Source organism: Adelges cooleyi, unplaced genomic scaffold, assembly GCF_023614345.1.
Source record: "Adelges cooleyi isolate 19-005CV unplaced genomic scaffold, UGA_ACOO_1.1 ACOO_flye_CR_arks_rails_tigmint_CR_PRNA_651, whole genome shotgun sequence".
Lineage (NCBI taxonomy): Eukaryota > Metazoa > Arthropoda > Insecta > Hemiptera > Adelgidae > Adelges > Adelges cooleyi.
In genome coordinates this window covers 9,831,193-9,843,740 of record NW_026096352.1, presented here as the reverse complement: position 1 = coordinate 9,843,740, position 12,548 = coordinate 9,831,193, and the positions used below count along the sequence as shown (strand labels likewise).

The window sequence follows — 12,548 nt, the reverse complement described above, 5'->3', positions numbered from 1 at the left end:
AAAAGTTCAGAACAAGAGATGTGACCATTTAATAATAACTTGTACATAAAAAAAAAACATCAAAATAACGATGTCTCTTAATTTATGGAAACTAAGTTAACCCTGAACGCAGGGAAGGCAAGGGAAAACCACCGTATAAATCATCCCAAGAAATAGCAATAACATGACATCTTCTCAAGTAACAGGGAAGAGTGGAGAATTGCTACAAACCAATCTCAGGATTGAATACTAAAGAAGAAGAAGTTAACCCTGTAATCATGCGAGTTAGGCTCTACGTTACTGTTGGTATTAAAAAGTAATTTGTTAAAATATGAGTAGCGTAAAAACCTACGTTGTATTCGCAAATTGCTACTAGCAAAATTATTTTTCAAAACTCGCTGTCGACCGTCGTCGTTTGACCATATTTTGTTGTAGAAAGAAAAACGGCCGGGTGAGAAGAGGCGACGATGGGAGATTTGTATGGGCGCGCGACCGACATAATAATATTACGGGCGACGAAAGCTGCTGTGTGTAAACAAGAGCCTATGTTATCGATTGGCGGGCCGAGCCGGGCGGAAGGACGAGTCCGCCGTCTCCGTGTACTTTTCCCATCTCCCACGGCGGATAACAACTACTGCCACCTACACGTCGCGGGTCCGGCCCTTTGTACGCTTTCGTTTTGCTACCGACAACCGAAATTTTCACACTGCGTCCCGACAAATTGTTTCATAATCGCCGCCGCCATCGAAAAAACACCGACGGCCGATCCTAAGCAAATAATACTACCGCCGTTAATAATAATCGAACGCGTTGTAAACACTATATTATATTGTCGTATAAACGCCAGTCGCCTCGGGCGGTCAAAACGGTAAGTCGAATCGTTGTAACAATATCATTATCTATACAGTTGCTGCTGTTTATTCTTTACCCTGGAAACACTAAACGAAAAGCTCGCATACGGTGCGTCCTTGAATATAATTTAACAATATTCTCGGGCTTTTAATAATACAACCTTCTGATGTTGATGATTGTTTATGTCGTGTTTTATTATCGCAAAACCATACTAGGCACGGTCTGGAGTCTATAGCATATCCTACAATGGTCCGATCTGTGCCTACGCTGGGTTAAGACGTTTTTACTAATATTTTCTTATAATATTATGGTTAACTACGAGTAATAATAATTTAACGTTTGAAAACTCTAATAGTGCGTAATTCCAGCGATATTCTGGTACACTCTTAAAACCATAAAAACAGATAGTTGATCATTAGGATTTAGTAGTTATTCGAATTCTGGTTTATATGATCGTATGATTTATGCTTACTTGAAAATTAAAATTATTAACTACTACGTTGGCCCACTCAATTGATTTATTATATCGATAGAATACAAAGAGATGTTTGACTAAACTCGACGTTACCTAAAGGAACTTACCTACTTCATGTTATTTCATAAGTCTTTTGACATTTACAAACCTTTTCGACTTATTCGCGCTATTACTTTTCCCACTGCAGCCAGCGCGACTCTCAGATACTAATACGTAGGTTATAGTCATTCTTAAACTTGATTTAACAAGTTACTTGAAAACAAAACTTAGGCCGTGTGGGGATTTCCCCACAGCTTCAGTTGTGTTTTCTCCTCGCGATCTCATTCAATGTCCAACACTCACTTTCATACACCAACGCTAGACCTAAAATACAGCCTACTTCAGTGCTATACAAATAATTGTACTATTATCCAAAAATGTTGACAATTTTTCGTCAAGCCCGTCTCCTTTTTTCTACCTCACTCGACTACGTTACACTAAATCCACCATATCTTCTTTAAATTCTCTTTTTTTTTTAAAATACTCTTTTCAATTTTATTAATTAATCGCTTATTACATTATGCTACCTACTGTACTCTATTAGACTTAGAGATGGGTTAGTTTCCATGTTAGACCTATATTTACTTGATAATATAGTAAACATTATTTCTTTAAAATTTATTTTCCAACAAGTATACCTACGAGGTCAAGTATTTTTGTTAAAAAAAAATCCTCAGTTCGGTAAAATTGAGTAGTACATAACCACACGTATTTATAAGATTTAATCGGTCTCCTGATTAAAAATAAAAAACAATCAAAATATCGTCCTTGCCGTTTGCCAGTGTTTTGAATTTTTATGTCCAGTCACATAGTTTTGTGCGCAAATACCCTCGTATAAATTAATTACCTTCGTTTTCGATAATTAATAGATAACAATAATAATTGTTATTATTAATTATTGATAAACCGCTCATCTGTCCGTGGTGTTAGATAAATATCAGAGAATATTATATTTTCATTTTTGTGCGCTGTAATCCAGTAGTGATGTAGGTTGCGCAGTGTGATGGAATTATTATTTTATTTTTCATTTTAACAGGGCCCTGCAGCGGTGCTTGTCCGTGATCATCTTTTCATTGAACGACACCTTGGCTGTATAGGTTATATTATTATTCGACTGGGTTAATAGTTATACCTCGGCACAGGTGTCCCATAGCTACTTTTGCATAACGCCCGGTTAGGTTATCGTTTCTCGTAGTATTATTATTGTTATTGCCACACGGGCTAGACGTCGGCGGCGGCGGCTGCGTTTGTCTCTCATTTAAAACAAATATAATAAAATAATAGCGCATAAACAATATAAGCGAAAAAGATACTTTCTTTTGTCCCGACGATATCACTTTCATTATAACATATTTGTAAAGGTTCTGCCACTATTCAACGACGATAACATATTATAATTGTTATTATTATCATCATTATACTTTACGATACATATTACTGCTCCGAGCAATCCAAGATCCGTCTCCATAGGCGTTGTTATGTAAAAAAAACTTTTTTCAACAAGACTGCGTGAATTAACGATTCAGTATATTGAATTCGTTAGATTTACAAAATGTATATTATATGAAAAAAAAAATGAAATACGCAATAACAAAACGAAAATTGCTTCATTACCTGTGTAATTTTGGCAACGTTTTCACCCCCACGAGTCAATACAAAAACAATTTAATTCATCTAGTTTTTAACATAAACTTTTTTTTTAAAGTTTCAGACCTTAGTTTTTCAATGACGTATCAATTGGTAACAGGATTTTCCAAGAATAATTTTGGACAATTTTATTTTTTGTTCTAAACATTATCATTGTAAAAAAACCATAAAAACTTTCATCAGATAATTGTGGTGAGACACGCGTTATTATCATAATTCAGATCTAAAACTTCTGAAAGATTTTTTTACTAACAATTAGATAGACCTCTAAACGTGTAATTAACATTTAACATAACATTATAATAACCCTTATAATTTGTTAAAAAGGGATTCTCCAGAGAATAACTGAAAAAGTTTTAAAATATTTTGTAAAAAAAAAGACAAATAACACAAAGCGTTTATAATTTTAAAAACTTTTAACAAAAGCCATGAAAAGAATTTTAAGTTTTGCAAAGGTACACGATACGTTCTTAATAAATACAGATTTTTGTTAAAATGTGTAAAAAAATGAATTGGTCATTAGGTTTGGCGATCGCTATTTGCGAAAAGTCTTAGCGACCCGGTAGGGATTCAGGTATAGGCTAACTAGGGCGGCAACTTTTTGTGGAAAGCCGAAAAATATAAATTTGAAAAAGAAATATTGTAATTTCTTCGCTTCTTTTAAACATTGTGTTGTCTTTAACTTTTTTTTTTTTGCTCCAAGTTTCGTCAGTTGCTCTGACGTTATCTAGAATTCAGTTATATTATCCATTAATTATATTATATACTAATTTTAATTTTTTTTCTAACAATTATTGTTTGTCATTGTTTCTTCTATTCTTCCTTGAAATTCGGTCCTTGCGGCCTGCCGCTGCGTGTTCCAGAATAATATACTCAACTTATAAGAGTAGGGGGCGGCAAATAGCTGATAACCTATGGGCGCTGTGAAACGCCTTAAATCCTTTCCCGTTAGCGACCCTTTCTTCTCGCGTGATGTTCTAGATTCAGCTGTGCGTTTTCAAGTTAATTGTTATTAGATACTCGTTCAACAATATTCTCTTTACCATTGCTCTTTTTACTTTCTTGCTGTATTTGTTTCCCATCCCGAGCACTTTGGCGTGCACCAATGTGACGTGTGTCCTACGCGCACAGACGAACGAATAGAAATCGTTTTTCCCAAGGCAACACCAACCGAGTACAACGCGCGAACAGCTGTATGTATACAAAGTGTCCTCAAGGTATGTAGCTATACGATCGCACCGGCATGGCAATAGGGTAACACCAACGGTGCATTATAATAGCATCGTTGCGTCCACCTTAATTATTAGACTTGCGCGCACGGCGCGTCATTGAGACACGAGTTAAGCAATTTCGTTGGCCCAATTTTCTCCGATGCATTCAAAGAGGGTCTCTCTTTTGTTGTTGTTTGACGTTGGCAATTTTTCGATTGCGTCGACGAAAAATAAAAAATTCCCAAAACTACTTATACTATAATAATAACATGCGTGCACGATCACAAGCGGCCAAATCAAATACTTCAAATATATTCTTTATTTGATATTCAATAACAGTTTTACATAACATGTAGTCACATTGTGGTCACTTAAAAAACAAACACGTTGTCAACATTCCTTAGGGCTGGTTTTGAAACTAGATTATACCTCGTGTATAACCTCGCCACACATGAAAACGTCGGTTCACCAGATATAGTTGATCTAGAAGCTTCTCAATGACTTGATACCTTTTAAGTTCTGCATCATATCTAAAATAAAATGATTGTATACTACATATTATGTAAATAACCTTTTACTTTAACTTCGACATACTACAGATAAACTGTAACAACAAACATTAACGAAAAATCACGTTTTTATACTAAAACCCAGTTTAAAGTGTACAATAAATGAAAATTGATTTTTTACACTAACTCGTAGATGGACAGAATACCGCCGCAATACAGTGCGTTCACTTTGGACGAGCCTTGGCTATCCGACAACATGGCCAACACCAACGACAGCTCATCAGATTCCAACGAAGGTTACTCCACATTTACCCCGCCGGCTTCACCCTACGACAGTAGAAGGTAATATTGGCAACGTTATACTTGTATAATAATCGTTCAAAACACAGTATTTTGTTGTATTTTATTCAATTTGTTTTCAAAAATACATTTTTCCACGTTGAGACGACAAGAACAACAGCATAACGCCAAACTTAATTGGAATTATTATATCAGCGTATACATAAACTACATACACATAGGCAGATAAATAGAGTTGGGGGAAATGGCAAGGGAGAATAAATACCGCAGCCACCATTTAAGATTATAATATCCCTTATAGGTGATTCGTTTACCGACTGTTATGTAAATAATTCCTTGTGACATAATTTCTAGTTTGAACGTGATCAAGTTGATGGACAGACTAAGCGAGCAGATAATGCGGGACAGGCACAACCCGGAAAATTACGCACTGCCTTCTTCGTCAAGCATGAGTTTTACTGGTAATCAACGCGTGCAATCGATTTTCAAACCACTCGAATACCTAATACTATAATAAATAATTATATTATACTACTATAATTGCTAACTGTGTGTAAATCGTTTTGCCCGCGCAGACGTGGACAGTTTGCGTCCGCTTTCGGCACATTGTAGATTCAAAACGCTCGAAAGGTCAACGGACGAATCTTTGGAAAAAAGATCTTGGTTCTTTTTGGCTTGGTTCAGAGGCTTAGACTTCATAATCGAACCTCAAAGTGAGTTTGACAAAAATTGGACGATAATAATAATAAATACATGTACAAATGATAAGACGATTTCAATACCTATAACGAGAATAGGGACCAACGACAGTTTGCGAGCACCGTACATTGGAAATCTGAATGTTTGCTTGTACACTGATTCATAATTTATCTCAATTCATTTAATTGAGATTCTTATAAAATTACACGCATTCCTCAAAATCGTCTAATATAATATTATGTACTTAATAAATACGTGCACTACCTATATTGTTTAAGGTTTATGCTATGTGGCTTGGCTCAGTCTCGTGACCATGTCCTATCTGTACAACTGCTGGGTCATACCCCTACGCATCACGTTCCCATACCAGACGCCGGAGAACTTATGGAAATGGATGCTGTTGGACTACTGCGCGGACGTAGTCAACCTATTGGACACGTTCGTCGTTAAACCTAGGGTGATGTACTTGAAAGACGGATTTTGGGTCCGAGATCTCAAGCTGATCGAAGCCAACTATCTGGATAAACTTCAGTCAAAAGTAAAGTATTTAATTTGTTTTACTACGGAGGGCGATTGCCCAATAGGATATCGGCACGGTACTCGTTCCATATTCAAGACTAGCAAATGTGGGTATAGGTACAGTCTGTGCAGTGTAGGGAACTTGCCCAAACACGGAATCGAAAGTGTGTACTATAACCAGTCCACTGTCTCGTTGTATCTTGACGAATTGCCGTTTTGGCAATCCACAATAGGTGTAATGGTGATAAATTCAAATGTTTTAGAACAGTCTATCGGCAACACGTATTTGTCAAAAATATTATAATGATGTATATTACAATAAATACTATGTACAGAACGCTAGTCTTAAATTATGGCCATGGTAAAATTTACAATCGCCAAAATAATGTGGACGAGTTATAAGTACTATAACACAGGAAATCGTACATATTGATCATATTGTAATGATTGCCGATGATCTCGCCTAAAGTTCAAGAGTGTACCAGTTATTAGCAGTATAATAGTTAATACTGGCGAACTTTTTCTGTTTTCAGTTGGACATTCTATCGTTGGCGCCAACGGATATTGCCTGCTTGATGCCGTGGTGCACCGCTGAAATGTTGCCTTTAATGCGTCTGAACCGGATCGTTAAGGTGATTATAATAATATTACATACATTAAAATTATATTCGATAAGCTACAACCGCACGGGTGGAAATAATTAAAGTGATAAAACAACGATAAGCCTACACAACCTATACTTTACCCACTAAACACCTACTACATTCAATTTGATTACAAACTATATACTGTCAATAGATACTTTTTTAATAATTAATATTTTACTTAAAACAAATATACCGGCAATTGATTGACATTAGATTACGGGAACTAGACGTAGATAATAATGGAATTTTGAACCTATTTTTGTTTTGGTAAAGGAAGCCTACTCACGGTGCTCATTAGTCACTGTATTAAATTAACTAAAAACTATGTTTAAAAAAAACCATTAGGTTTCGAAAAACGAATTACAATGCACCCTGTACGAAATTCGTTATTCAAACAAACAAAACGCTAATAATTAAAATCCGATCACGCCGTATGAGTCCAGTATTGCATCCAACTGTTCGTAATCCCTATTGTAGTGTTTAGACTTAAAAATCTCGCCGACACCGAAGCCCTTCTCGGGGGATTTAAAATCATTAGCACTTCACATCATGCATAAAATATATTCTTATATCGTATTTTACATGTAATGCATATTTTAAAATACTCTCCTACTGGTCCTTTTAATGCATATCATCATTGAGTATATATTGTACAATATATACTCAATGATATCATGTTCATATTTCTTTTTCACAACGTTTTCATTGAACAAATCTATCATAGCGGGGTCGTGGCAAAGTGCAGACGGAGAGACTACAGGTTTTTTTTAGAAATTATTTTTACCGAAAACGACAAAACCTCTTTAAAAATTAAAAAAAATACCCGTTTTGATGTCAACCTGTAGATTATGCAAATACTACATAATATGTAATATTTGCGTTAGATATTTTCTATTAAAATCATTGTGAAGGCAATAATGTGCTAAAAAAAAGGAATTTTTAGTATTAAAGTTGATACGCTTGGGTTGGTTTGTCTGTCTTTAATAACAGTTTAGTTTAGTTTCTTCCGCGTAATTTTCAGACATTAAGTACCAAAAACTAGTAAAATAAAATAACTTCTCTACCCGTTTTCTGGATGAAATAGTTTAAGATTTTTTTTAGTTTGTCATCGGTACATCGATAGTACTATACCGAAAGAATAGCCCATACAAGTTTAGAAATATTACATACACGGGTGTAGGTGGTATTGACTACTGTAATAATTCGACTACTTTCAAAAAAAGTTAGGTAAAGTGCATTTTTTTAGTCGTAAAATACGTATACATAATATGTATATAAACTTTTTGTGTGTTTTCTTGGATTTTGAGAGGGAAGGAGTGAAATTTTTTAATTTTTAGTATAATAATATACCTTTCAAGTGCAATTTCTCAAATCAATGGACTTGCTACACAAAGAAGTCGGTGGTTCAGTGGCTTATCGAGGGTAAACAAAAATACATTTTATATTTGACATTAAAAACAATATCTTCTCAGCTCGGCCGCATCGAATGTAAAAAGATCAGGTTGACAAACAACAAAATCCAGGCCTATAACAATAATAGTTTTCCATTATATTGGGGGGGGGGAGGAGGGGCATAAAATTGTTTTTACAAAAATAATCAAATAATTGTATAATACACACTTTCGAGTATACACGAGTACTTAACCGATCTCGTGTACTGTATGTAATTCGAGACTGTCGAAAATAATGTTATTGTTTTTTCGACAGATCCAAACGTTCTGGGAGTTCTTCGACCATTTCGACAGCGTGTTGTCGTCGCCGTACGTAGTCCGAGTGGCCAGAACTTTGACTTATATGGTTTATTTGGTCCATCTGAATGCCTGCGCTTATTATTACGTGTCGGTGACCGAAGGGCTTGCCATCAACAGCTGGGTGTTTAACGGACAGGGTAACGCGTAAGTATCGGCGGCCGTTGTCGTGTAACCTACCCGTTGTATATCTAACTAACCAAATGTGATATTTTTATCGATTGGTATGATGTTTTACTGTCGACGTTTACGCAGGTACATCAGGTGTTTTTTCTTCGCCACCAAAACGGCCACGTCCATCGGCAAGAATCCGCATCCGGAAAACGAAATGGAATACTTGTTCATGACCGCCAGTTGGCTAATGGGGGTGTTCGTGTTTGCCATATTGATTGGACAGGTTTGTATAACATTGTCAACTAACGTAAGTAACGCGTCAAAAATACAAAACGGTTAACGCGTGCACTAACACTGTGTTCTGTGTTCTCGTTTGATCGTAATAAATTCATAGATTCCAATAACGACTACTCCCAATAGATTGTTGTCTAGGTGTTTTTAAATTTATACAATGCACTTTGGTACTCCAGTACATTATTACAACACTATAATATTATTGTAACACTGCAATACCGGGTCAACCCGCTATTTCCAAGTCAAATGTTTTCGGACTACTGTAGTAACTGCGACGTGTTTTGCAGATCAGAGACATAATAGCCACGGCCACCAGGTCGCAAACGGAGTACAGAAAACTGCAAGACGAGACTTTGGAGTATCTGAGAAAACTGAACATACCTCCGCGCATTCGTCAACGAGTAGAACAGTGGTTTTCGTTTACTTGGGAACAGCAACGCACATTGGGTAAGAAACCCGCGACAATCGTTGGTGGCGGTGACAGCGCGGTAGCAGCAATCTATCATTACTTGGCGTTATAATAATAGTAGATAATACTACATATTCATATTGATAATGTACATATTTATTTTCGCTCGGACTAACACCGAACATACCGATTGTCTGGCAATAGTCGGCAACGACGACTGAGCAGTACCTGTTGCCATGACTTCAAAGGTTATTACTTAACCTCAACTAACTTATATAGTTCATATATAAGTCCCAGGGCCTTATTTTCCATTAGGCGAGATGGGCACGAGCCTACGATGCCTAAATTACAGGGGCCTCGCATCAATTACACACTTTAATCAAATAGCCAAGAGGTTTTCCATTTTCCTTGTTATACAAACAACACAAAACTAAAAATAGTAGGTAGTGTAGTGTACATTGTATTGGAACGTGTAACTAATGTGAGTTTTCAGTGTCCCAACACAATATATTATTCAAAATATTCAAGTTGCAGTTTCCAGATTGTATGGACAATACAAATTGATATTATTATACGTGGCTTAATGTCCGCACGAAGAAAATAACGGGTAGTGTTGTCCTTATGTATAAAAAGCTGGAATGACTGTCGATTTCTAGAGTTTTAGGAAAGAACAGCTGTATAAATATTTTGGGTAGAGTAGAAAATAAACACACAAAATCAAAAATGGTTTTTAGTTGGCTTTTTGGGTTGCTTTGTACTTTAAAAAAAAAAAAACGGGGTTGAAATGTGGTAATGCGGTACTTTTATGGCTCAGCCGCGATGGTAAAAATTATACACGATCTTAATGGCGTCTGTTCTTTCAACAAAAAAAGAGCATTTTTCAGACGAGTCTGCAACCACGAAAGAGCATTTTCATGTCTCGTTGAAGTACCGAATAAATTTCATCCCCATCCCCATCACCACCCCCATCCTCATCTCCATCCCACCTCTAATCTCTTACCTCTTATCAGATAACAGCGTAACGCTTTTTTCGGTTATGTGCCAGAGCAGACATGAAAATGTCAAAAAACAGTATTATTATTCCCAATCAAGTAGTAGTCGTATTATAATAGTAAATGGCGATACCCATTTTTTTGGGGAGGTATTTATTTAATTTATAGGAAAGGGATTCCAAAGATGATATTTTGTCTTATGTGTTTAAATTCGGTTTATATATCTTTAGGTTTAAAATCATATCTAAATCAGGCACCAATCAAGTAGGTAGGTATGGAAAACTGGATAACTGGTAAAAAAAATAGTATACACGCCACCGCCGACTGCCTGCGCTGCGCTGTAATGATCTGCCCCACTGTCGGCCACAGCAGTTCCATACCAACAATATATTAGTAGTAATAACAATAACAATAGTGATATTTGTATTCAACAGACGAAAATCGAATTTTGGACTCGTTGCCGCACAAAATGAAAACCGACGTGGCCATTAGCGTTCACATGAAAACGCTGAACAAAGTGCAACTGTTCAAAGACTGCGACCAAGCATTGTTGCGCGAACTGGTGTTGAAGCTAAGGCCGATTTTGTACTTGCCGGGAGATTACATATGTCGGAAGGTGGGACACGGGCGTTGATAATATTCCACAGCTTTCTGTTATACAGCTCTTGTCGAAAAAACCTTATCGTTTGCAACCATTTTTTAAAAAAAATTTTTTTTATAATAAAATAATTTTGTTATTCCTCGAATATCTTTATGTAATATTATAATAAACATGTTCCGTGATGATCTTGTGACGTGTATTGTTATTGTTATTTTTTTTTTTTTTTGTACAGGGAGAAGTGGGCAAGGAGATGTACATAGTGAAAACCGGTCAAGTGCAAGTAGTCGGTGGCGATAACGACAACGAAGTGTTGGCCACGCTTACCGAAGGTTCGGTTTTCGGGGAAATCAGTCTGTTGAGCTTGTGCGGCACTAACCGAAGGACGGCGGACGTTAGGTGAGACAGAATTGTTTGATTAAAAATATAAAATATATTACATTGTAATGTAATATAGTTTATATAATAATATAATGTACAATAATAGCAAATACAAAAAAAAAAAAAAAAAACCATACACATTTTTCGTATTTTCCAGATCTCACGGGTTTTCGAATATTTTCGTGTTGAGCAAAGAAGACCTGAACGAGGCTATTAAATTCTATCCGAACGCTCAAGCTATTCTCAAACGAAAAGCGAGGTTAGTGATTTTTTTTTTTTTTTTTATCCAAAAGAGAACGGGGCTACGAGGAGCAGCTCCTGCGGTCATTACCATGGTCATGGGCGTTCTTGAGGGGGGAGAGGAAGGAAGAGGAGGCAAAAACTCTCAGGATACCTTACACCTTACAAATTGATTAGTCATAAAACTTCATTAAGTGGACAGTGTATAGGTTATATCTAATTAACAAGTAATATTGTATTTTCTTATACTCATCTGCGTTGAATTTTTCACACAAATATAGTATTAGACTCGTTAAACTAATTATACTTGACGTATAGCTTGTACTACATTATATCTATTTAGGCAAGTAAACGTGTAATCTTGGTGAAAATCATAACAAATACTATATTTTATTGTATAGTCACTATAAACGTGTACACTGTATACTATACGTAGGTATATACTATATACCTACATAATATATAGTATATATTATTATCAATTATGTAATAACTAATATGTACCTATTGGAATGCTTAGTATACATATTATGGTTTTAGACTACGATTCGAAATCGCAATAACTGAATTCGTGTTGTTTTTTTTTAGAGAACTTATTCAACAAAACGCCGATCGAGAACACAGACAAATGCCTAAAGAGCTGCTCGGTAACATGTTCGGAAATAGTAGAGAAAATCTAATTTTATAGAGTAGTAAATTCACTGTTATAGATTTTGGTGTTTTTTTTTTTTTGTATTCAAACATATATATTGGCCAATCAAAAACCGTTTTCGTAACAATGATTTGTTGTATTGAACCATTGTCGTTGTGTTTAATAAATTAACCATTTTAAAATGCTTACGTTTTTTCAAACCCTTACCTTTGACTATAAACACTATTTTTAATGAACCGATAA

The 12,548-nt window shown here is 35.8% G+C and overlaps 1 protein-coding gene across 1 annotated transcript; it reads left to right on the top strand.

The window, feature by feature from the left end:
• The first annotated feature begins 634 nt into the window (after window positions 1–634).
• LOC126844359 (cyclic nucleotide-gated cation channel beta-1) lies at window positions 635–12,431 on the top strand. The gene is made up of 13 exons (XM_050582499.1): window positions 635–847; window positions 4,906–5,054; window positions 5,367–5,473; window positions 5,588–5,725; window positions 5,990–6,249; window positions 6,764–6,862; window positions 8,585–8,772; window positions 8,881–9,022; window positions 9,321–9,480; window positions 10,869–11,050; window positions 11,268–11,431; window positions 11,571–11,672; window positions 12,242–12,431. Exons 2-13 carry the CDS (start codon window positions 4,906–4,908, stop codon window positions 12,339–12,341), a joined length of 1,791 nt encoding a protein of 596 aa, XP_050438456.1. The 5' UTR covers window positions 635–847; the 3' UTR covers window positions 12,342–12,431.
• The last annotated feature ends 117 nt before the right edge of the window (window positions 12,432–12,548 follow it).

Bases quoted from the DNA above. Each gene is read 5' to 3' on its own strand.
- LOC126844359 (XM_050582499.1), top strand. From the start codon at position 4,906: ATGGACAGAATACCGCCGCAATACAGTGCGTTCACTTTGGACGAGCCT. The intron at 5,055-5,366 runs GTAATATTGGCA...CATAATTTCTAG, and splicing joins TCACCCTACGACAGTAGAAG to TTTGAACGTGATCAAGTTGA. The intron at 5,726-5,989 runs GTGAGTTTGACA...ATATTGTTTAAG, and splicing joins CTTCATAATCGAACCTCAAA to GTTTATGCTATGTGGCTTGG.